Consider the following 22,577-nt stretch of genomic DNA (forward strand, 5'->3'; position numbering starts at 1 on the left):
TATGAAAAAATTCACAGGTGTTTTAAAGTCCTTCTAATCCTCTCCTCAAAAAAACAAACAAAAAAACCCCCCAAAACCCCCAAAAAACAAAAACGGATAAACTTCACAGAAAATTAAGAACCCCCTACTGGCTTGCAGTGTGAATTGCTAATCATTTAAGTGTTTTTTTTTAAATTTTATTTTAACATCAGATTCTTCACTCTGAGTAATACCACTGTTCCTTGAGACTTCAAAGACTCTTTTATAAGTCCCCAAAAATGTTTTTTATAAAAAAAAAAAACCATTACAGATTCCCACCCTGGGATGCTCTCATTTTCACTAAATGCTGGGCTTGTAAAATAAACAATTTCAAATCTAAATGGGGTTTAGAGTATTTTTCGAGGACGACTGAAAAAACGCTTCTCTAGAAACGTGAATTGAGAGCATCCTGAAAACGTAGTGAGTCGTGGAAAGCGTACACATAACATTTACCGGCGTATGATGTAACAACATGTATTTGGTCTTCGTCCTTGATTCCCAGCACAGAGCTCCTAAAACCCTTGGAATTTCCACGATGGGGGTGTCTGCTGTTAATCACCAAGTGTCACTTTTGAGCACATTGGAGTTTATGCTAATGAGGTGACTTAGGGTGGGGTCCCGTGCGCCTCAGGATGGGACTGGTCACCAGAAAGACCAAACGATTAGAGGGGCTGGAACTTCCAGGCCCACCACCTCAACTCGGGAAGGGTGGGGTGCAGGCTGGAGATTGAACTCTTGAACAACAAGATGTGATGAGGTTCCAGGTTGGGGAACAAGAACACATCCCTGTGCCAGTGGTATCTGAAGTGTGTGTGTGTGTGTGTGTGTGTGTGTGTGTGCGCGCTGGGGTGGGGCAGACGAAGCCCGTAACCTGTGGGATCTGATGCTATCTCTAGGTATAGAATATTGGAACTGAATTGTAGGCCGCCCCCTCGTACCTCTGGAGAATCAGAGAACTGGTTGAGGGCGTTGGAAAACACTCCACTGACCAATATACTAAATTATCTCCCTTCTTCATTTTTCCTGAAAGGCCTTTATTAAGAACCACCATGGTTTGGTTCTCCAGCAACTTTTATTGGTCAAACGATGTGGAATTATATGCAGTACCTGTGGTTTAATTAATAGGCTCATTTGTAAACCAAGTTAACATCTTATTTTAAAAATTCTTGCTTTTGAATCAAGCGATGTGGCAGAACAGACATGCTCCTATCCCATGCAAAGAGCTGTTCAAAAATGAGCAGCCTGCAGAACTATCATAAATGAGATGCCGAATCGAACATTCTTCCAGCGAGGTCCATGTAGTAGTTCAGTCTGAAAACTTACTTCATTTTCTGACTTTTCAAAACAAAAATATTCCAGGCAATAATAAAAAAAAAAAAGCAAAATTAAGACGCCTAAAACAGATACATACTGATCTTTTTACCCAAGTCACCTCCCAGAGTTTCTAGTGCCACTGTGCTCTGTTGATTAAATAAAACAACAAAAGCAGTAGGCAGCTTCTAACTGAAAGGCAGTGAAACCCACCAATCAGTCTGCAGCGAAAAGTCACAGTGAAAGAACATATATAAGGTGAAGAATGCTTTTTAACCTTTTGGCCTTAAATAATACTGTATTTCAACTTTAAAGAAAAGTTCTATTATATGTTTTTTGCATCGACATTTTAAAATATTAGAACAAGTCTTTGTAATACAATATATTTTACACTTCGATATACCTTATGTGAATTAAAAACATGTCAACTTGATAACCGTAGTAAGGCATTTCAGTATTCAGCAAAAGCTATACAGAAATTTCTTGATGAGTGGTATTCCTTTAATATTAACTTGATTTAGTGGGTTTCCTTAAAATGAACACAAAACAATAAAAGACTTAAAAAAGAGGCAGTGACGTCATACACCGAATCCTAGGAAAAGCACAGTAACGAACAGTGTTTTCCAGCAGGGAGACCAGACAGAGCAGCAAACGGGGAACAGGTGAGCGGCCCCAGTTATACCGTCCGTCGCATTTACCAACAGCCGAAAGCAGAATCGATTTCCTGGTAAGTCTGGGTAAAGGTAACAGAATCCTTAGTGCTGATCACAGTGCCTAAAACACAGCAGGTACTCTGGCTACGCTTCCTGAATCGATCTGGACGAAGGTGCTGTAAAATCAACAGAGTGCTGGAAAGCGTCAAGTTCGTGGAAAAACTCCCATTTCCCATTTTATTTCCGTGTCTGAGTAACTACTGGTCTAGTATTTCAAGTGTGGGTTACGTAAACACTTTGTGGACCGTGGCAAATGGGAAGTAAAGAAGCATCTCACTGGCCGTCAATGCCAGAGTCTTCGAATACCGGGGTCATCAATATAACCAACTGTGCAATGTAGCTGACAGGATGATCAAAGTACACTCGCCATCGACAGGTTTTAGTTCAGACGATTAAGAAAAATAAAATTTTAGACTGCACTGGGAGCAACGTTCTATCAGATCCTACATCAGATACCATGCCGTGGAGACGTATTGAGTAAGAGTCTATATACAGCACACAGTGAGGATTTAAACCAAAGATGAAAGGGAAAATATGGACCAGAAAATTTTTACATACATGTATACCTCTAACGGTAACTGTCCATTTAATGAGATTTATTATATCATTTGCTGTGCCACATCTACTAGCTTGCATATCACCCCAAATGAATTCTTCTTCGCAGGAATATCTACTTCTGTATAAAGTAGAAAAAGACGGTGGTAAAAAACTTCTTCTTCAAGCTCCGACAACTGTGCCCCAAATAACACCTGAACACCTAAAAAATATGAAGAACAATTTAGAAATCCGCATAACTATAAACGTGCAGGCAAATACAGCTTAAAGTCCCATAGGGACTTGGTGGACAGATCTTCCTACTCCACTTAAACGTCACGTACACCTGTTAGATGATGTTGCAGGTGCATAAAAAAGTCCACTGTGGTAAATGGGAAAAGGGAAGCTTTACGAAGCTACGATCTCTACTTGCAAATTTTATTTAAAAAAAGCCTATTTTAGCAACAGACACATTTAGACTTCACTTAACCCAAAAAAGTCTCCGTATTGATACAAAGGCAGAAGAATCTCTATCTCAATTACTCCCATCAACGACCACCCTTCCTTTCTTTCTAAGAGCCTAAAGTTTACATTCTTTTAAGCAGAACATTTTTTTTTAATTTGTAGAGTTTAATCTACCATTTCCTATTTGTTTTCTGTTTGTCTGATCTGTTCCTTACTCTCCCTTTCCTCTTTCTGCCTTCTTTTTGGTTATTTAGATTAATTATGTGTTTATTTCCTTCTCATTCCCAAGTTGGTTAATGAGCCAAAACTCTTCATCATGTTATTGTAGCGGTTGCTTTAGGACTTTCTTCTTACTAAGATTTTACTTTTTGGGAGCAGTTTGAGGTTCACGACAAAAGTGAGGGGAAAGTTCATAGATTTCCCAGTTTCCCAAATACCCGCTGCCCCTCATACATGCAGAGCCTCACCCGTGATCAGCATCCCAGACCAGAGTGGAACATTTGTTACCAGGGATGAAGCTGCACTGACATATCGTCATCCCCCCGAGTCCATTATTTACACTACGGTTAACTCGATGCTGTACATTGTATGGGTTTGGACAAATATATAATGAAACGTATCCATCGTTACAGTATCATAGAGAGTATTTTCACTGCCCCAAATATCCTCTAGGCCCTGCCTATTCATCCCTCCCAACCCCAACCCCTGATCTTTTAATTATCTTCATAGTTTTGCCTTTTCCAGAATGTCATCTTGTTGGAAGCATACAGTATATGTAGCCTTTTCATGGTTTGAGAGTTTTTGTTTTGTTTTGTTTTTTCTTTAGCGCTGAATTGTCCATTGCCTGGATGTACCATAGTTCAGTGATCCATTTGCTGAAGGACATCTCACTTGTTTCCAAGTTTTGGTAATTATGAATAAGGCTGCTTTAAGCGTTCACGTGCAGATTTTTGTGTTTTCAACTCCTCTGGGTAAATACCAAGAAGTGAGACTGCCGGATCACATCGTAGGAGAATGTTTAGTCTTCTAAGAGCTGCCGCGCTGTCTTCCAAAGCGGCCGGACCATTTTGCATCCCCAGTAGGGACGTATGACAGTTCTCCCGCTCCACGTCCTCGCTAGCATCTGGTGTTGTGCGCGTCTTTTATTTTGGCCATTCTAGTAAGTATGCTGTGGTGGTACCTCATTGTTGTTTTAATCTGCATTTCCCTGATGACATATGATGTGCACGATCTTGTCGTATACTCACTGACATCTATGGTACGTCGTCTTTGGTGAGGTGTCTGCTAAGGTCTTTGGCCCATTTATAAACTGGGTTGTTTTCTGTTAAGTTTTAAGGGTTCTTTGTATTATTTGGATAACAATCCTTAACTAGATGTCTTTCAGAAATATTTTCTCCCAGTCTGTGGCTTGTCTTCTCACTCTCTTGGTGTCTTTCCTAGAGCACAAGTTTTGTAATGAAACCCAGCTTATTGACTGGTTCTTTCGTGGATGGTGCCTTTGGTGCTGTATCTAAAAAGTCATCATTACACTGAAGATCACCTAGGTTTTTCCCCTACGTTATCCTGTAGGAGTTTTATAGTTTTATGTTTTACATTTAGGTTTGTAATCCATTTTGATTTAATCTTTGCGAAAAGGGGGGTAAGGGGTAGGAGTGTGTGTGTGTGTGTGTGTGTGTGTGTGTGTGGTGTCTAAAGTCTTTTTTTTTTTTTTTTTTTTTGCACGTGGCTAGCCACTTGTTCTAGCACCGTCTGTTGAAAGGACCATCTTTGCATCAAAGATCAGCTGACTATATTGACGTGGGTGTATTTCTGAGCTCTCTGTTCTGGTTCACTGATCTCTTTGTTCATGCTTTCATCAATACCAAACTGTCTGGACGACTATGGCTGAATAGTGTCTTGAAGTCCAGGATCTATGGTTGTCCAGCTTTGTTCTTCTCCTTCAATACAGTGCTGCTTGTTCTGGGTCTTCTGTCACTCCGTGTCAACTTTAGAATCACTTTGGTTTTTCCTAATATAGATCTTATATGTATTTTGTTAGAATTAGACCCGAATATTTCCTTTTCTTGAATGCTAATATACACAGTATTGTGTTTTTAATTTCAAACTGCACTTGTTCATTGCTGGTATATAGAGAAGTGATTGAGTTTTGTCTATTAACCTTGTATCTTGCCATATAGCCTTGCCGTATAACCGCTTGCGTAGGAGCTTGTGGATTCTTTTGGATTTTCCACATAGATAACCATGTTATCTGTGGACAAAGACATTAATTTCTTCCTTCCCTATCTGTGTACTTTTTATTTCCTTTTTTGTCTTACTGCATGAGCTAGAACTTCCAGGATGATGCTGAAAAGGAGCGGTGAGCGGAGACATCCTTCCTTGTGTCTTGTTATGAATTGGAAAGCTTCAAGTTTAATGATGTTAGCAGTTTTCTATAGATACTCTTCCCCACGTTGAGGAAATTCCCCTCTATTCGTAGTTTACTGAGAATTTTCATCATGAATGGGTGTCGGATTTTGTCAAATGATTTTTCTCTTGATGTGATCGGGTGATTTTTCTTCTTTAGCCCATGGATGTGATGGATTACATTAACTGATTTTGGAATGTTGAACCAGCCTGGCATACCTGGGATAAATCCCACTTGGAAGTGGCATAGAATTCTTTTTGTACAGTGTTGGCTGGATTTGCTAAAATTTTATTGAGGATTTTTGCATCTATATTCATGAGAGATACTGGTCTGTAGTTTTCTTGTCATGTCTTTGTCTGGTTTTGGAATTAGGGTAACGCTGGTCTCGTAGAACGAGTAGCAAGTATTCCATCTGCTTCTGTCCTGTGGAAGAGATTGTAGAGAAATGGTGTAATTTCTTCCTTAAATGGTAGAACTCACCAGTGAACCCATCTGGGCCTGGTGTTTTCTATTTTCGAAGATTATTAATCATTGGTTCAGTTTCTTTAATAGATGTAGACTTAGTCAAATTGTCTATTTTTTTTTCTTGGGTTTTGGCAAATAGGTCTTTCAAGGAATTGGTCTGTTTCACCTGTATTATCAAACTTGTGGGCATAGTGTTCTTTTACTATCCTTTTCATGTCCATAGGATCTGCAGTGATTCCCCTCTTTCATCTCTGATATTAGTAATTTATGTCTCTCTTTTTTCTTAATTAGCCTGGCTACAAGGTTATTGATTGTATTGATCTTTTTCAATAAATCAGCTTTGATTTTGTTCATTTTTCTCTATTGATTTCTTGGTTTGAATCTCATTGATTTCTGCTCTAGTTCTTATTATTTCTTCTGCCTACTTTGAATTTAATTTGCTCTTCTTTTTCCAGTTGCTGATGGTGGACACTTAGATGACGGATTTTTAGATCTTTCTTCTTTTCTAATTATCCATTCAATGCTATAAATTTCCCTCTAACAATGCTTACACCACATTCCACATTTTGATAAGCAGTTTTGATTTTCATTTAATTCCAAATGTGTTTAAGTTCCTCTTGAGATTTCTTCCTTGACCCACGAGTTATTTAAAACTGTGCTGTTTAACCTCCACAGATTTTGGATTTTCCAGTTATCTCTCTGTTATTGATTTCTAGTTCAATTCCATTGTGGTCTAAGAGAAGACACTGTGTAATTTCTATTCTTTTAAATTTGTTGAGGTGTGTTTTATAGCTCCGAATGTTGTCTATCTTGGTGAATGTTCCATGTGAGCTTGAGAAGAATGTTTCAACGCTGTTGTTGAAAACACCTAATTTTAATGATACAATCACCTCTCCATTTCAACGTAGCTGCAAAAAGCGACAGCAACCTTTACAGCTAAGCATGTATAGAACGCCCAAGTAACGAAGAGTACAAGGTTGTGTCAGCCAAGATGCTGTGATGTGAGCACCTACCTGTGCACTCCCGTGCTGCTTTTAACAACCACACTCCTGAGCACTTGGGGCCTGTGCGCGACGTGGTGACCTCAGCTGTCTCAAGGCAGCATCTCCGTACTGAATACCAGAGCCCATTCTTTCTGGGTCCAGCTCACCTGAGGACCAAGCAAGTCTTCTTTAAAAGAAGTTTTTATGTTTCTGTGGTGCCCCAGATATATTCAGTGAAAAAAGCAAACTGCAGAACACTGTGTAAACAGTGTTTTGAGGGGGGTCTGGGTGGCTCAGTCAGTTGACCATCTGACTCTTGATTTTGGCTCCAGTCGTGATCTCACGGTTTATGAGTTTGAGCCCTGCACCGGGCTCTGTACTGACAGTGTGGAGCCTGCTTGGGATTCTCACTCCCTCTCTCCCTGTCCCTCCACCATTCACACTCTCTCAAAATAAATAAATAAACATTAAAAAAAAACCCCAATGTTTTGAATAAAGGAGTAAAACCATATACACATTTTCTTGCATGGGCATAAAAATACCTTTGGAAGGATATATAAAGAAGTGATAATAACGGCTGGCTTTAAGAAGGAGTTTTAGGGGCGCCTGGGTGGCTCAGTCGGTTAAGCGGCCGACTTCGGCTCAGGTCATGATCTTGCTGTCCGTGAGTTCGAGCCCCGCGTCGGGCTCTGTGCTGATGGCTCAGAGTCTGGAGCCTGTTTCAGATTCTGTGTCTCCCTCTCTCTGACCCTCCCCATTCATGCGTTGTCTCTCTCTGTCTCAAAAATAAATAAACGTTAAAAAAAAAAAAAAAAAGAAGGAGTTTTAGATGGCTAGGGGCCGCGCAAGGGGTGTGGAGGGAGACTTTCACTGTATCCTCTTTTGTATTTTTTGAATTTGGAATTATGTGAACGCAGTATGTACACAAAACTAAATTAATTTCAAATTAAACTACAAGGAGACCACTGCCTACTTACCAGAATGGTACGAACCCAAGTGTGGTACTATCCCCCGTGGGCGTGGCTTTAGTGCAATAAGCACTTCTATTCATTAGAGTGGGGCTCCATTCCTCATATATAGCAGGAATGTGACAGCCTCGACCTAATATCCAAATGCTTAGGTTCTTTGACCTGGCAATTCCACTCCTGGGAACTTATCCTACACACACACTCCGCACATGCGAAACGAGAATATAAAAGGTTATTTACTGCAGTATTATCTGTGACAGCAAATGTCCAAAGTAGACTGGTTAAATACATTATGGCAACACAGACAACTGAATATTACATGTGCACACAAAATACCTTATGCATATGTACCTTAGCATATGTATGTATAGGGAAGTCTCTGTACGCTGATTTGTAATCATCCGTAGATCTAGTTAAGTACAAAAAGCAAGATGCAGCAGAATTTATAGCAGGCTAACTTTTGTGTAAAAAAAGAAAAAAAAAAGAGGAGGAAATGATGGCTTTTGAACCGTATTTTAAAAATACTGCTGAAAAATTTTAACTAATATCTTTATATTCTTTCACCTAGACATAATTATGATTTTGAGGATCTCAGAAGAAATAGACCTTGAAAGTTTTATATGAGTCAACTTATGTGTACTATATTCATGGATGCAGTATTAAGGCGGCAAGGTAATTAAATAAAACCTCAGGCTGAGCTTGGCAACACTCAACACCAAGTCAATTTTAATAACAATGTATGTTATAGAGTCTTTAAAAGTAACAGTTTTTGTGCCAAATTTCGTAAAGAAAAAATATTCTGTTTTCAGATCAAGAAAATCCAGAAGGATGAAGTGTCCCTCTCTTGTATCTGGGCCCTCGACCCCCTCTCCCACTACCTCACCCAGTGCCCTACTTTCTCTGTCATGCCCTCTCCCTACCTCCTCTCCTTTACTTTCTACCTCATGTTCTCTCGGCACTTAGAAATGCTAAAATGTCTTCCATCACCGAAACCTCTTTACCCCTTTGTACCCTACCATACCAGTACCTTCTTCCTCAAGAGAGGAATCAAAACTCACTCTGCTTTCTCACTTCCTCTTTGTTCCTCATTTGCTGTCTTCTATTTTCATAATTCTGCTGGAGCTGTTCTTGATGAAGATGATCAGTGACTTCCTATTACCCACCCCTGTGGCTATTTCTTAGCTTAGTTCTTAGCTTATCAGACCGGTCTCCATCTCACTCGATCGCGAACAAGTCTTTGACTCGCTTAGTGTTTGGGCTGAGATGATACCCACTTTCCCCTGGTTCTTTCCAGACATCTCTGACCATTTCCTTCTCTTTTGTAGGTTCCTCCTCTTCTCTCTCGGTCTCCAAGGCTCTGCTTTTGATCACTGCTTTTCTCACTCTCAACTGCTCTCGGATGATCACGTTCCTTCCGTAGTTTCGACTACTCCTACGTACTGATGACTCCCAAATGGATACCGGCAGCCCAGACCTCTCCCCAGAGCTTGTAACTGCACGTGCTTGTTGTGCCAGTGGCACTGCAAAGGGAACCCATCTGAAACGGACTCCCCTTCATGCCCTTGAGCCTGCTTATCCTCTGGCTTAATGACATCTCTTTACCGAGTTACCCAAGTGTGACATCTAGTTATCCTTGGCTCCTCATGCCTTCCTGACCCCACCGCCTCACCGCCCCCCTCACCCCAAAACCAACTGCCCTACTATTTAGCGTTGGAGTCACATGACGCTGCTACCAAAATATTTCTTAGATTCATCTATATCTCCTTATCGTTACTTCCACATCCTCCTTAAAGCTTTAATCAGTCATATTTTACTTGGATTACTCAAAAATGCCTTAATTGCTCTCCCGGTCTCTAGTCCTGTTCTTTCACTCTGTCCTCGACGTGGCCGCCTACATGCATGATGTATCTCAGGTCCCGACCTGACCTTACCACTCGCTGCTCCCATCCCTGAATAGCTTCCCATCCCGTACAGCCGTGGTTCTCAATCCTGGAGGAGCGCTAGAGTCAATCACATACGAGGGCTTTTAGAAATGCTGATGCCCAGACTATGCTTCAGCCCAATTAATCAGCATCTCAAGAGGTGGGGCCTGGGATCTGAATTTTCGTGTCCCAGGTGACTCTAGTGGACAGCCAGAGGTGAGACTCAGTAACCCACAGGACAAAGTTCCAGATCCTTGATGAGAATCACTGGCCTGGCGGGTGCCTCTCTCCAACCTTCTCCTCTGCGACCCCCCCACTGTAGTCTCTCTGTTCTAGTGATTTCAACTTTGCGGTCATTTTCTGCTAGTCTCAACTCCTGCTGTCCCTTCTGCTGGACTACCCTCCTCTCCACTCCCTAGGCTGGCTCATTCCTACATTTCGAAAGACTGGGCTCGGTTATCACCTCCTCTTGGAGGGACACCACCTCCGCGACCTGGCTGGGCAGGTTCCCCTTCTCTGTGCGACCCCAGGATTCTATGCGCCTCCCAATTATTGTATCCTCCACACCGTATTGTAATTCTTTTGATGTGTCTCATGAAAGACAGTTTCTTGAGGGCAAAGGTTGTGATTAATTCGTTTTTGTATCCTAGCACCTGACAAAGAACCAACCTTCAGATATTTGAGTGAATCAATTAAAAAGCGAACATCTACATATAATTTCGGTATCTTAATAAAACTCAACTTTAATAATGACAACTACATACTATTTTGTCGGCTGCCTAAACAAGGGTTATTTTATTTTTTTATGTTTTTTTAAAAAACTGTTTATTTTTGGGAGAGAGAAAGAGAGAGAGTGTGTGCAAGCAGGCGAGGAGAGGGAGACAGAGGATCTGAAGCAGGCTCTGCACCGAGAGCAGAGAACGCAAGCAGGGCTCGAATTCACGAACCGTGAGACCATGACTTGAGCCAAAGTCGGACACTCAACTGGCAGAGCCACCCCGGAGCCCGAGGTTATTTTAAACTCATTTTTACTGAAGCGACAAATACAACAAAATAATGAGACACGTTACTACCGAAGCACGCTCAGTTAGCTTCAGAAATAAACTATCCACGAGGTACAAGCTTCAAGTACCAACATCGTGCATGTACCCATAACTTCCTTAACCTCACGCAGGCGGTCCACCATCACGCCACATGACCGTGGCCCAGCAGGGCTAGTGAGCTGTGGTCAGAGAGCGAACAGAGCTCCAATCTTCCTCCTCGAAGCGATGGATCCCAAAAAGGCCGGGGTTCTGAAAGCCAACACCCACTGAGGCCCCGACTGCCCATCCTCTGTCACCAGTGGGCCATGGAAGCCACTATGAACAAGGGTGGGGTTTCACCTCAGCCATGTGCACAACGCCTTCAAAACCGTAAGTGGCAATTTTAGGTTGGCGGATGTAGAGAGAACACTCCTGGACTAAATCACTCCTGGAAAACTAAAAGGTGATACTACTGGGCTAGACAGTAAAATACGCTGAAGAAAAGTTTATTGATGGAAAACTTTTTACCTGATTCAATTTTGTTAAGTATTTTTCTTGCACATTGTACAAAGGCCTCTTCCACATTCTCCCCCGTTAGTGCACTTGTTTCCAAGAACATCAGCTCTAAAAGTGACATCAAACAAAACACGAAGCCATGTTTAGAGGACGATCACAATTCAATAACGGACAGCCTGTTCAGAATTCTCTTCGAACAGCAGGCAAAAAAGGAATTTATTACTTAGGAACCACATATTTCTGCAAATAAAATCAATAAATGTAAATACGGCTTTTTAAATGTTAGAAGACATCTACGCTTTCCTGAAAAGCGGGAGACACCTTGTGTTAGCACTTAAGTCTACTGGAGAGACTGTGCGAGCTCCAGCGTTTGGTAAGGAAGCAGGCTGCTAGAGAAGGCCCAGCTGTCGACACGAGATGGAGATCCTCCAAATATTCTTCATGTCACCATGGATACAACCGAAAGGTTTTTCTTTCATTTTGGAAGGGACTACACGGCAGCTTGTCATTCTGACGGCGAAGAGGCCTTCTATGAATTAATACTCTTCGTATCCACCGGGGCGCTTACTACCCCAGTGGGGAGGCCGGCTCGCCTTGCTTCTGTATTTCTAAATGGTTTCTTTCCAAACTCACGATGGCTTAGGTTCTTCTCCCATGCTTATTTTCTTAGCACAACACCAATCTGTAAGAGTGTAATTTGGTAGTCCTAGACTCCAAGGGACAATTGGCGCTAGGATATTTTAGTTCTTGACTGGTTCTAAAAATTATTTAAAATGTCTAAATTCTGATCGTTTTGTGATCTATAAGCAACCATTAATTTTAAGTGTCGCTCTCTGGTGTTCTGTAGGGAAAATCATAGAGGTTTCAAGGGCATCTAGAACCAAATGACTTTAATTTAATGTAACTAAAATAAAGCCAATAAGCCTAGTATCTCTTCCACTGCTTCCTCTTCTATTTAGATCTAACATTTTACCAACTTAGCTCCAAATTACATTAGGGGGGGGGGGGGGAGAAAAAGGACAGGACATCACCTGATTAGGGCCTTTAAAAATTAATATTATAAATTTCACTTTAGACCAAAGCCTGGGCTGTTCAAAGACCTTGGACTGAAAGGTCATTACACAGTATTTGCACATTTGCTTTTATCCTCATCGTAACCTGGTGGGCAGAATACAGTGAAAATAGGTTAAGTAAGTCTAAATTTACTAAAAACCACAGGAGATCTCACATTTCTTAAGTACGGCTTAATCCTAAAATTTCAGTAGATACGGTAAACCCAAAGCAATGTTGTTACCCCCAGATCCACCCATTTGAAAAGCGGTAGTATCAAGTAAAAGGTCACTTGCCATTTTCTTGAGCAAATCTGGAGGCTTCTAAGAAAGTAACTTCACGATCTGCGTCCAGGTCCTTCTTGTTCCCACAGAGGATGATCACAATGTTCTGACTCGCTAGCATTCTGGCATCTGTTAACCAATTAGTAAGCGCATTGTAGGTTTCTCGGCTGCATAATATAAGATTGTGAAAATAATACATGTTTTTTATAAAACTAGCAACTCTTTCCAATCATTCACACTACTCACACTGCTTTTAAACATGTCAGGGTAAGGTCAACAACCTTTAAGGTTACTCAGGTAACCTGAACGCTCAATTACACACCACGCCATAGGGTTTGTTTGTTTTTCTTCCAGAAAAATGGTGACAGCAAGTCAGATACTTTGCTATTTGTTTTTGCCCAATCGGTGCAAAAGGAAACAGAAGTTCCTTTATTCATTTTGCTAATATTTATTGAGCTCTTAGCTCTAGGCTCAGTTGTGTGCAACGTGGGGAAGCAAGTCCTAACAGGTAGCTGCTATCATGTAGCAGGTCCGTGCGGCATGCTCGTACTTTGTAGGAATTTATCACATTCTTTATAAAGACTCTGTGCATAAACTCTACCTCCCTTTTCCATGAGAAACCTGAGGCCCGGAGAGATTAATTAAGTTGCCCAAAGTCACACAAGCAGCCAGTGGCGGAGCCAGGACTTGACTGGGTCCGTCGGACTCCAGGACCAGCTCCGCCATCTGCCGTCTTCTGTCCGGATACATTCAGGGACACATCTGCCCTGCGGGCAGATTACTTAGCCTGATGACTTTGCAGTTGGCAAGCTGAGCCTTTCACTGCCTGAGCGAGTGCGGCAGGGCCGGGCCAGGAGCTGCCACCTCATTGCCAGCGTGCCTCCTTCCGAACATACAGACTGGGTGTCACAGCAGCAAGGTGACACTCTTTGGGCAAGTTCCTACCGGAAAGAGCTGCCAGATGATAGGGTATAGATGACATTTTTAAGGTGGTGCCGGGGGCGCCTGGGTGGCTCAGTCGGTTAAGCGGCCGACTTCGGCTCAGGTCATGATCTCGCGGTTCGTGAGTTCGAGCCCCGCGTCAGGCTCTGGGCTGATGGCTCAGAGCCTGGAGCCTGTTTCCGGTTCTGTGTCTCCCTCTCTCTCTGACCCTCCCCCATTCATGCTCTGTCTCTCTCTGTGTCAAAAATAAATAAACGTTAAGGTGGTGCCGGCACACACTGAGATCAGTGCTGTCTGATGGGACTTCTGCAAGGACAAGAATGTTCTATAATCCGTACCGTCCAATTCAGCAGCCACCAGTCCCATGAGGCTACTGAGCCCTCGAGATGGGGCAAGTGAGACCAAGGAACCAAATTTCTAATTTAATTCGTGATATGTGGGTGACAGTGCACTCAGATCCTTATGATGTGCCAAGAGCCTTACACCAACCGATTTAACCAGCTGCAAACCTCCCAAGTCTTACGCAATTATCAGCGCTCCCTGTAACGGACCAGGACATTGAAGTCCAGACGCTACGGCACCCTCCCCGAGGACCACCCAGCTAGCCGCCCAGAGCTGCATGCGAACCCAGGCGGTCAGAGCCCAGAGCCTGGGCCCTCACCCTTCGTCGACATCGATGACTTCTAATAATTTACCACACCTAAACATTCACTTTGGGAACCTTGAGGAATGTGTCAAAGCATCAAGCTAAGAAACATAATGAACCGCTGGGGATGCTTTATCTAAAACCTCACTGATGCATTTCCTTACATGGCAAAGGGGCAGCAGTGGCTGGCTCAGACACCTCTAAAGCCCCGGATGAAGGGGCCGAGGGGATTCCAGAAGCCCAGGCACAAAGCACACACTGCACGCAGGTGCGCTTTGGCAAGACCAGGCTCCGGGGAGCAGGGCTGCCTCTTCTACCGGGGGTGGGGACTGGGGCGGGAGGGGTCACGTTACCTGGTGATGTCGTAGACGAGGAGTGCTCCCGCGGCACCTCTGTAATAACTTCTCGTCACAGACCTGAAAGAGTTACACTACTCTTACTTCCGGCCAATCAAGATCCTCTCCCACTGAACACTGTCACCTATTTTTGCTTTGCAGACCACCACGCGGGGACAGGTGTTGCATTAAAACAGAAATGATGCAGACATCTGAGCGAGCGCACGACGGGCTCGCCTGTCTGAAATCACGTCACAGAAATGCTGGGGAGGTGGGGGGACGTGCGGCTGAGACAACGATGACATTTCCTAACAGGTAGATGAAGCTCTCCCCCAGCACCCAAGATCGGCTCTGAACTTACAAGGAGGGGCAAAGCGTCTTAGGGAGCCATCAGAACCCCTAGGCGGGCGCTCAGCACCCAGCACTCCTGCCCTGCTTCCTCTGGGGAGTTTCAGGCCTTCTCCATGGCCCTGCGTAGCTGCCCCCCTCTTTTCCCGGGAAAAGGGAAGTCCTCGGGTGGGAATCCACTACATCTTCCAACCGGGAAGCCACTGCCCCCACCGCCCCCGTACTCACCTTCTTTTCCCCTCCCCGCTCCTAACAAGGAAAGGCCGCTTCGCCTATGCCAACTGAGTGCCTCTGACACATCTTATCCGTTCTCACGGTCCTCAGGATTATTTTCTCTCAGTAACACATTTTCTCCCCAGTAGTATCAGCCTCTCCTTCTCTGTTCGATTCCACCCCCCATCAGCAACATAAAACGTGCTCCGCTACGTCCCATCTTGAACAGCAAGACGTGCGGCGCAGTCCTTTCGGCTACCGTCCCGCTGTTTGTTCCTCTCTGCACCCCAATTCCTCCAAAGCAGTTGTCCCCAGCAGCTGTTTCCTTCTCTTCACCACTGCTCTGGCGTCCGTGTCCGCTCCTCCGCGTCTCCGAGTCCGGCGGCATTTCTGGGTCCTCATCCCTCCAACCCCGCGTCACCCCTCCCTGAACCAGCCGCCCCGCTCTCCTCCCTCACTGGCCGCTTCTCCTCCTCCAGCTCGGGGTCACACTCTCGCGAGCCAGCCTGCCCTGTTTGTACCAGAGTTCCTCGGAGCTGGGGCTCAGTCCCGGGTTCTCTCTTCTAGTCACACCTTGACCCGAGAGTAATCTGCGGCTCGGGCTACTTCTGGAAGATCCGGCTGCTGCCCCAACGCCCCCTCGTGACTGCCTAATGAACACGTCACACTTAACATTTACAAGACAGGACGTCTTGGCTCCTACCCGCCACGTCCATTCTGGTTTGGGGGGTGGGGAACGCCACCGCCCCTCTGTTCATCAGCCAGAAAACTCTGCTTTTATCCTCAACCTTCTCCACACTGGACCCACCAGTAGGTCTTGGCTCGCTAACTGACGTCTCCTGTGTCGCCCATGCTCTTCCAGCTTCAGCAGGGCCATCCTAACCCAAACCACCGGTCTCCGCCTGGATCCCTGCAGCCACCCACTACCACGCGTGCCCCTTGGTCCATTTTCCTGAGCAACCAAATTCCTCGTCAACACCTACAAGGCTTCCTGTGCTCAGACGCCGGAAATGGACCTCAACTGCCAACGGTCGATGATTGAATCAACCGTGTTCACCTACCGACACCTCCGTAAGAACCCCTAAATGATAGGGTTCAGAGCGCTTCTGAGTTCATGATCACTTGCAGGGGCAGAGAGGGCAGAGCACCCGGAGAGGGCCTGGGAGCTCAGCACCCAATTCCCACATACACTGCCCAATGCATCTCTTGGCTGTTCCTGGGTTGTATCCTTTATAATAAACTGGTGACAGTGAATGCAGTGCTTTCCTAAGTTCTGTGAGCTGTTCTAACAAATTACTGAACCTGGGGGATGTGTTGTGGGAACCTGTGAATTTGTATTTTGCTGGGCAGAAGGGAGGATGGCCTGGGCACCTAATTTAGGACTAGTGTATGAAGTGGGAGCAGGTCTGTGGGACCCCTTAGCCTGTGGGGTCGGATGCTGACTCCAGAGAGAGTCAGAATTGGAGTTGAATTGTTGGACACCGAGTTGGTATCGGAAAACTGGAGAACAGGTGTGGAAAACCCCCCGTTTGGTGTCCGAAAATACACATCACAGAACAGTGCCTATCTTTAGGGCAAAAAGGAAACTGGGGAACTTATCAAAAACAAACAAGATGACTCATGATTAGTTTGATACTTTGAAAAGGGCAGCTATTTTTGAATGTATTTTTTGGCTCTTAAACTCCAAAGGCACACAGATAGCTTGAGGCTTCTCCTTTCTACCCGTCGACCGCGCTCTGCAGGGCATATGCTTGGAGACCTGGCGGACAGGTGCAGCGTGGGAAGGGCCGCATTGTGAGTGCTTCCTGGGGCCGCCTCTCGGACTGGAGGGAGGCCTCTTCTCCACATACACGGAGGCAACTCTTTTCTATTTTAGTTTCCAGAAACTAGCAGACATCTAGTATCCAGAGAGAGGGGTAAGAGTTTTCCTCAAGATAAACTGAATTATATCGGCCGCGTCATTCACTTTAAAACACGGTATTTTGACATGTGGTGTCTAACAAATTATTCAAGTATACAAATATAAGCATTTAAGAGTACTTTTTTTGAGGCAGTTAATGTTTCTCAAAAGTCATTTAAAGCAGAGTAATACAGGTACGTAGTTTGAAAAGGAAATAGTGCTGAAAGTCTCAACATGAAACTCCGCTGTCTCCCGCCTCACTCTTCCTGGGAGCCCCACTCCCAAGGCGAGTTCCTTCCCTTGCACTTGACTTTTTTCCTAAATGAAGTCACTAACAGAATACATGTTGAACACCTACGTGCTATCTTCTCCCCAGGGCTTTGAAGAAGCAACAAAGAAACGCACAAACATCCCTACTTTCACGGATCTTCGTTTCCTTTCTCCGGCATTTGCTTTCATCTTTCTGTAAGATGCTTATGAAACTATTCGACTTGTGAGTTTCAGGGCTTACTGCTTTCCTGCTTTGATAAGAATCTAGCACACTCATAACCTCCCACCCCCTTCCCTCCGTCTCCTCTTCCTCCCGGGGAGCACCCTTGCCTGCCACCGACTGGCCTGCGGTGCTTCACCGTCCTCTTTCAGGGTTTACTTCTTTGTATTGATGAAGCGTACCCTCCCGAAGTTTCTAAGAAAGAGTGTGTGAAAGATAACCTTTGTTTCCCCTACTCTTGAATATCTGAAGGTCTTCTGACTTTATTATCTATCACACTTGGTTGATAGTTTGGCTAAGTTTCGAAGGTCGGAATGGGATTTTTCATGCTGAGTTGGCAGGGTGAGGCTTCCGTATCTTCTGGCTTCTGCATGCTGCTGTTGAATGGTGAAATGCAATCCCCATTTCTGCTCCTTTAATGTGACTGTGTTTTTCTTCTGGGGATCTTTTTGTGTCTCCACTGCCTCTTTGTCCTCTGAAATTTCACACGACATGCACGCCAGTTGGGATTTTTTGCCCCATTCATTTGCATTTGGTCTAAGGCGGGCCCGATTCATCTGGAATCTCGTTTCTTCAGTAGAAAAATCACAGACATTGGGCTATTTCATTGGAGACGCCAGCATGTTATTATATTTAGGCCTTTCCTTTGGGGCTACTCATTCTTCTGCAGAGAAAAATTGTTTCTCCTGAATACGCACCTGGCGGCCAGCAGCCAGGGAAGAGGTGGGAGAAGAGGGCGAGGGTTCGCAGACTTTCACCAATTTCCTTCTTTTCAGTCCTTCCCTCGTCCCTGTCCTCTGCTGCGCCTTATGACTTCGCGTCTAGACCCTGCTTTAACTCAGAGACTGAACTTCTCATCGTGTGTGTGTGTGTGTGTGTGCGTGCGCACATACAGAAACACTTTAAACCTCCCTCCTGTAGAACCTGAAGCTTCCAAATCCTGACCTTTCTTGGGACTCAGCAGGAGGACGTGGCCTCCAGCTCCCTGGCCTCCCCCATTATGGGCACTCAGATGTAGCTTTTAGTCAGTCACCATCCACTAATCACGTACCCTCCCTTTCTGGGTGTTGGCGAGTTAATGCCATTTCTGTTATTTTATAGTCATTCCGGTGAGGGTTTGGGGCTGAGAAAACACAAGTCTGTGTGTTTGATCAGTGGTTCCAGAAGAATGATCGTGATTAAAAATGGTTTCAATATTTCTGAAGCAAACAATTATTGAACATTTAAAATATAATATACTCCTGACTTTAATGAAATGACATGCTTATAGTGACAGTGAGTTTTACTTAACTGAATTTTAAGACCGTGAATATCCGTTCTGTTTTGACTTTGTGTATCTGTTCAAAAAACACACCTAAAATATCAATCTACTTTCTTGCTTTAGTAGTTACAGACTATTAAACATGTAACCTCCTATGCAGTGATCTGGGGTCATAATTTCAAACATCAGTTATGACTACAGTGTAATAAAAATGTGCAGGAGAGAATATTTGGTGGAACGTATACCAGCCGTCAGGACGTGCTAGTTAATGTAAAACAAAATAAAACCGCAAAAGAGGTTTTTAAAAATTCTCCTTTAAAAGTGGAAGATAGAGAAGAAATTGTTGTGCTATTACTTTGCCTTAATTTTAATCTCAAAGTATACTGCAGAATATACAATGTCACATCCTCCAAATGTACTCGCTAGTCCCAAAGAATAACTCAGCCTCTACATTAGGATGCGTTCGCTCAAAAGAGATTCTAACGCGTTCTTTAGCAAGTCAATGCCACCTGGAGAAAACAGTCCTTTAAGACAAGAAGCTGCTCTTTAAGCTTCCAGAGGTGAAGGTTCTGAAATCTGTGTAGGGGAGAAGACAACTACACATATTAAAAGGCTATAATTGGTTATTTCAAATCCAATTTTCAAATATTTTTGTTAAGTTAGAAAGCTACCTGAATCGTTCTTGGCCTGCTGTATCCCATATCTGTAACTTTACATATTTACCACCAACATTTATTATCTTTGAACCAAACTCCACTCCTATTGTATGATTTGAGTCATCTTTGACTGAAAAAGAAAAAGAACAAGATATTTAATTTTAGAACATTAAGGAAACAGGCTTACAGATTTAAACAAGTGAAATCAAGGGTTAAGGTCAACGGAAATGTAATTTACTGTAGCCTTTCATTTTTCCGACAGTCAGTTGATACGAAGCACTCACTGTTTTAAACAGAACACACACACACTTCCTCTTCTGAAGGAGGCGATAAGGCTCTTTTGCAAGACCCCCAAAACAAACCATACATTTTAAAGTCTAGGCTTGGAAATGGCTACACCACATGAGAACCACATCTACCCGTCCACGGGGAGGGCACTCACAAATGGTGACTGCATAAAATACCCGGGTGCCCCCCGAAAGGGCTTATGGCCCACTGCACCTCAGTCAGTAATGAAGAGGTGAGAATTCCCACTATTTGAATGGATAAATATTCCAAAGAAATCAAAGGGGAGGAAAAACACCGTAGCCCCCAAAAGAAACTTGATGGACACCAGAGATGAAGGGAAAAAGAGGAAGATAAAACAAAAACAAAAACAAAAACAAACAAACCCCAAACCCAAAGCCTCTATGCGTATTATCGTGGATTTTAGTACTGTGTGGCAATAACTTGGAATGAACTTGTTGGAGAAGTCAATACTCTCTGTGCCGGGAGGCGGGCAAAATAAGCAGCTTGCTAAGCCCACCCCGAGTAAGCGGTCTGTGAAGGAACACTGCTGTGGTGATGAACACCGAGGATGGCTCCACGGCCCGTGACTGGCTTCCACTTTGTGGCTCCATGGCCTGTGACTGGCTTCCACTTTATAGCCGTAGGGCCAAAGTCAGGGATGCCACGTGACGGGGTGCTGAGCTTCCTGGTGTGTGTGTGTGTGTGTGTGTGTGCGCGCACGCGCACGTGCAGGTGCACAAAACAGGTTCATACTGACCACACAAGCCTGTCCCAGACAGTGTGGAGCTAGTGTGGACGTTCTAGAATTCAAGCTACCGAGAAACCTCGGAGTAAAAGGCTCAAAGGGTGATGGCTAAGGTCGGAGGGCATTCTGATTACAACATGGCCACAAGAGGAATAAAGTGAAACCTTTCCCGTGATGCTCTAGACCACGCGGACTAACACCACACAGGTACCGGTCTCTGTGGCGAGGCCTTAAGGGGAGGACGATCAAGGGAGAGCTCGCCACAGAGAGAGGACACAAGGATTAATAGGCAGGTGGGCACTGGGCCCAATGTCCTGGGGGCCTTCTCTTCTGAGATGCTACAATGCAGTCTTGGCAACCTGTGAGGGGACCTGGGCCCCCAGGGGGGGAATATGTGTTCCACTCGGTAAGGACTGGCTCTGTGACTAATCCATGCTGGGGCCGTGTCACTCGACAGAGGTTCCAACAAGTCCTTGGAGATTGAAAATGGAAATAGCAGAATACACTTCTACAGTTTTACTCCTCAAAGCTCTTTGCCTGGATACCCTCTGCCGTCTCTTTGCCCATTTTACCCACCCCGACTTCAGCAAGGGCAGTTAATTCTGCTTCCGTGCCTTTACCCACCTGCCGCGAAACAGGTCTTTCCCCACCATTCTTTCCATGGCTCTAAGAGCACTGTTTATTTTCAGGGTCTCTAGGTCTAACAAAGTCTTTTACAATATCTCGGAGTAAAAATTCCAACCTCCCTTACCAAAAGAGCGCCAAGTCAATGGCAAAAAGATGGGTCTGTGGTCAAAAGGTCCGGGCTTGAGTCTAATCAACTACCCTCCCAAGGTGGTGGGATGACCGTCCCAAGAGCACACACCCACTTCTCTACACCTGCGCCTTTTACCTGCGAAACGGAACTGAGGACAACAGCTGCCTTCACTGTAGTACAAGGCTGCCGAGGACCCCACATGACTGGCTTATCTACAATGTGCCGCTAGGGCTTTTTGGGCGGCTGGCTCCCTGTCAGGGAATGACATTCCTCCTTTGCCTTCCGCTTCACCATGTTGTATCTCAGTATCTGGAATGTATCTGAGTATGTGGGAAAATGGATGGTATGATAATATACTGAATGATGAGCCATCACGAAACTGAAATAACTTGACGAAAACCACAGGCATGTTGCTGAAAGCTTAATACGACATAAACTTTTACCGTTATTTTAACAGATTTTAAACTATAACTCTTTGCTGAAATATATTCACAAGTTTTACTACAAACAAATCTGAGCAAGGGAGCACTCTCAGAAAAAGACATGCACGAAACACTGACCATTTGATGTCACTTACATTTTTTTTCTATAAACTGATGAAGCAAGCAAGACTTGCCAGTTCCTGCATTTCCAATAACCAAGAACTTAAACAAAAAATCTGAAAAACAAAAAGAGACTATGAAAAAAACCTTTAAAACGTGCTATGTTTATTCTTAGACTATGATTAAAAAAAAAAAGTAAGACCTGACTTGTTAACAGAAAAGAGAGGTAACTACCCTGTGAAAACAACAATACATGTGTCAACTTACCTTTTCACCTCTTGGATATTTGGCTTACATGCCAATTCAGTGGTTTCCCAAACTGTGCTCCTGGGACAACTTCCTTTCATGTTGGAAGTCTGGCGACTGTTCTTGTAATGTATAAAATTTGTCCCTTTGCGAGTCACTATTCTAAGAAATATGCATAAGCAGTGACAAGAAAAAATAGCCTAGAAATTTCAAGTGTTTCTGTACAAAAGGAAAACCCTGGGAAACTTTGAGAAGTTCACTCCTTTCCTTTTAAAAATAGGTATGCTTTCCAGAGGTGCCTGGGTGGCTCAGTCAGTTGGCCGTCCGACTTCGGCTCAGGTCGTGATCTCGCACTCTGTGGGTTCGAGCCCCGTGTCGGGCTTTGCGCTGACAGCTCGGAGCGTGGAGCCTGCTTTGGATTCTGTCTCCTCCTCTCTCTGTCCCTCCCCCACTCGCACTCTGTCCCTCTCTCAAAAATAAAATAAAAACATTAAAAAAATTTTTTAAAAAGATAAAAAAAAAATAGGTACGCTTCCCCCCACCCTTGCGGATT

General features: G+C 44.1%; 1 protein-coding gene and 1 long non-coding RNA gene across 2 annotated transcripts in view; one reads left to right on the forward strand and one right to left on the reverse strand.

Annotated features, from left to right (window-relative positions):
- Nucleotides 1-1,071: 1,071 nt before the first annotated feature.
- RAB4A (RAB4A, member RAS oncogene family) overlaps nucleotides 1,072-22,577 on the reverse strand; it is a 45,469-nt gene continuing 23,963 nt past the window's right edge. The window contains exons 2-8 of the mRNA XM_042961262.1: nucleotides 21,814-21,894; nucleotides 19,462-19,576; nucleotides 14,597-14,659; nucleotides 12,668-12,822; nucleotides 11,334-11,429; nucleotides 6,924-7,060; nucleotides 1,072-2,799 (exon numbers count right to left, since the gene is read on the reverse strand). Of these exons, the coding sequence (XP_042817196.1) occupies nucleotides 6,945-7,060; nucleotides 11,334-11,429; nucleotides 12,668-12,822; nucleotides 14,597-14,659; nucleotides 19,462-19,576; nucleotides 21,814-21,894 (626 nt within the window). The 3' untranslated portion in view covers nucleotides 1,072-2,799; nucleotides 6,924-6,944. The remainder of the gene's footprint in view (nucleotides 2,800-6,923; nucleotides 7,061-11,333; nucleotides 11,430-12,667; nucleotides 12,823-14,596; nucleotides 14,660-19,461; nucleotides 19,577-21,813; nucleotides 21,895-22,577) is intronic.
- On the forward strand, nucleotides 1,970-6,910 carry LOC122232125. Its single transcript, XR_006209487.1, has 3 exons — nucleotides 1,970-2,056; nucleotides 3,868-3,948; nucleotides 6,819-6,910. It is a non-coding gene; the product is annotated as an uncharacterized LOC122232125 (long non-coding RNA).

Source organism: Panthera tigris, chromosome D2 (assembly GCF_018350195.1).
Source record: "Panthera tigris isolate Pti1 chromosome D2, P.tigris_Pti1_mat1.1, whole genome shotgun sequence".
NCBI lineage: Eukaryota > Metazoa > Chordata > Mammalia > Carnivora > Felidae > Panthera > Panthera tigris.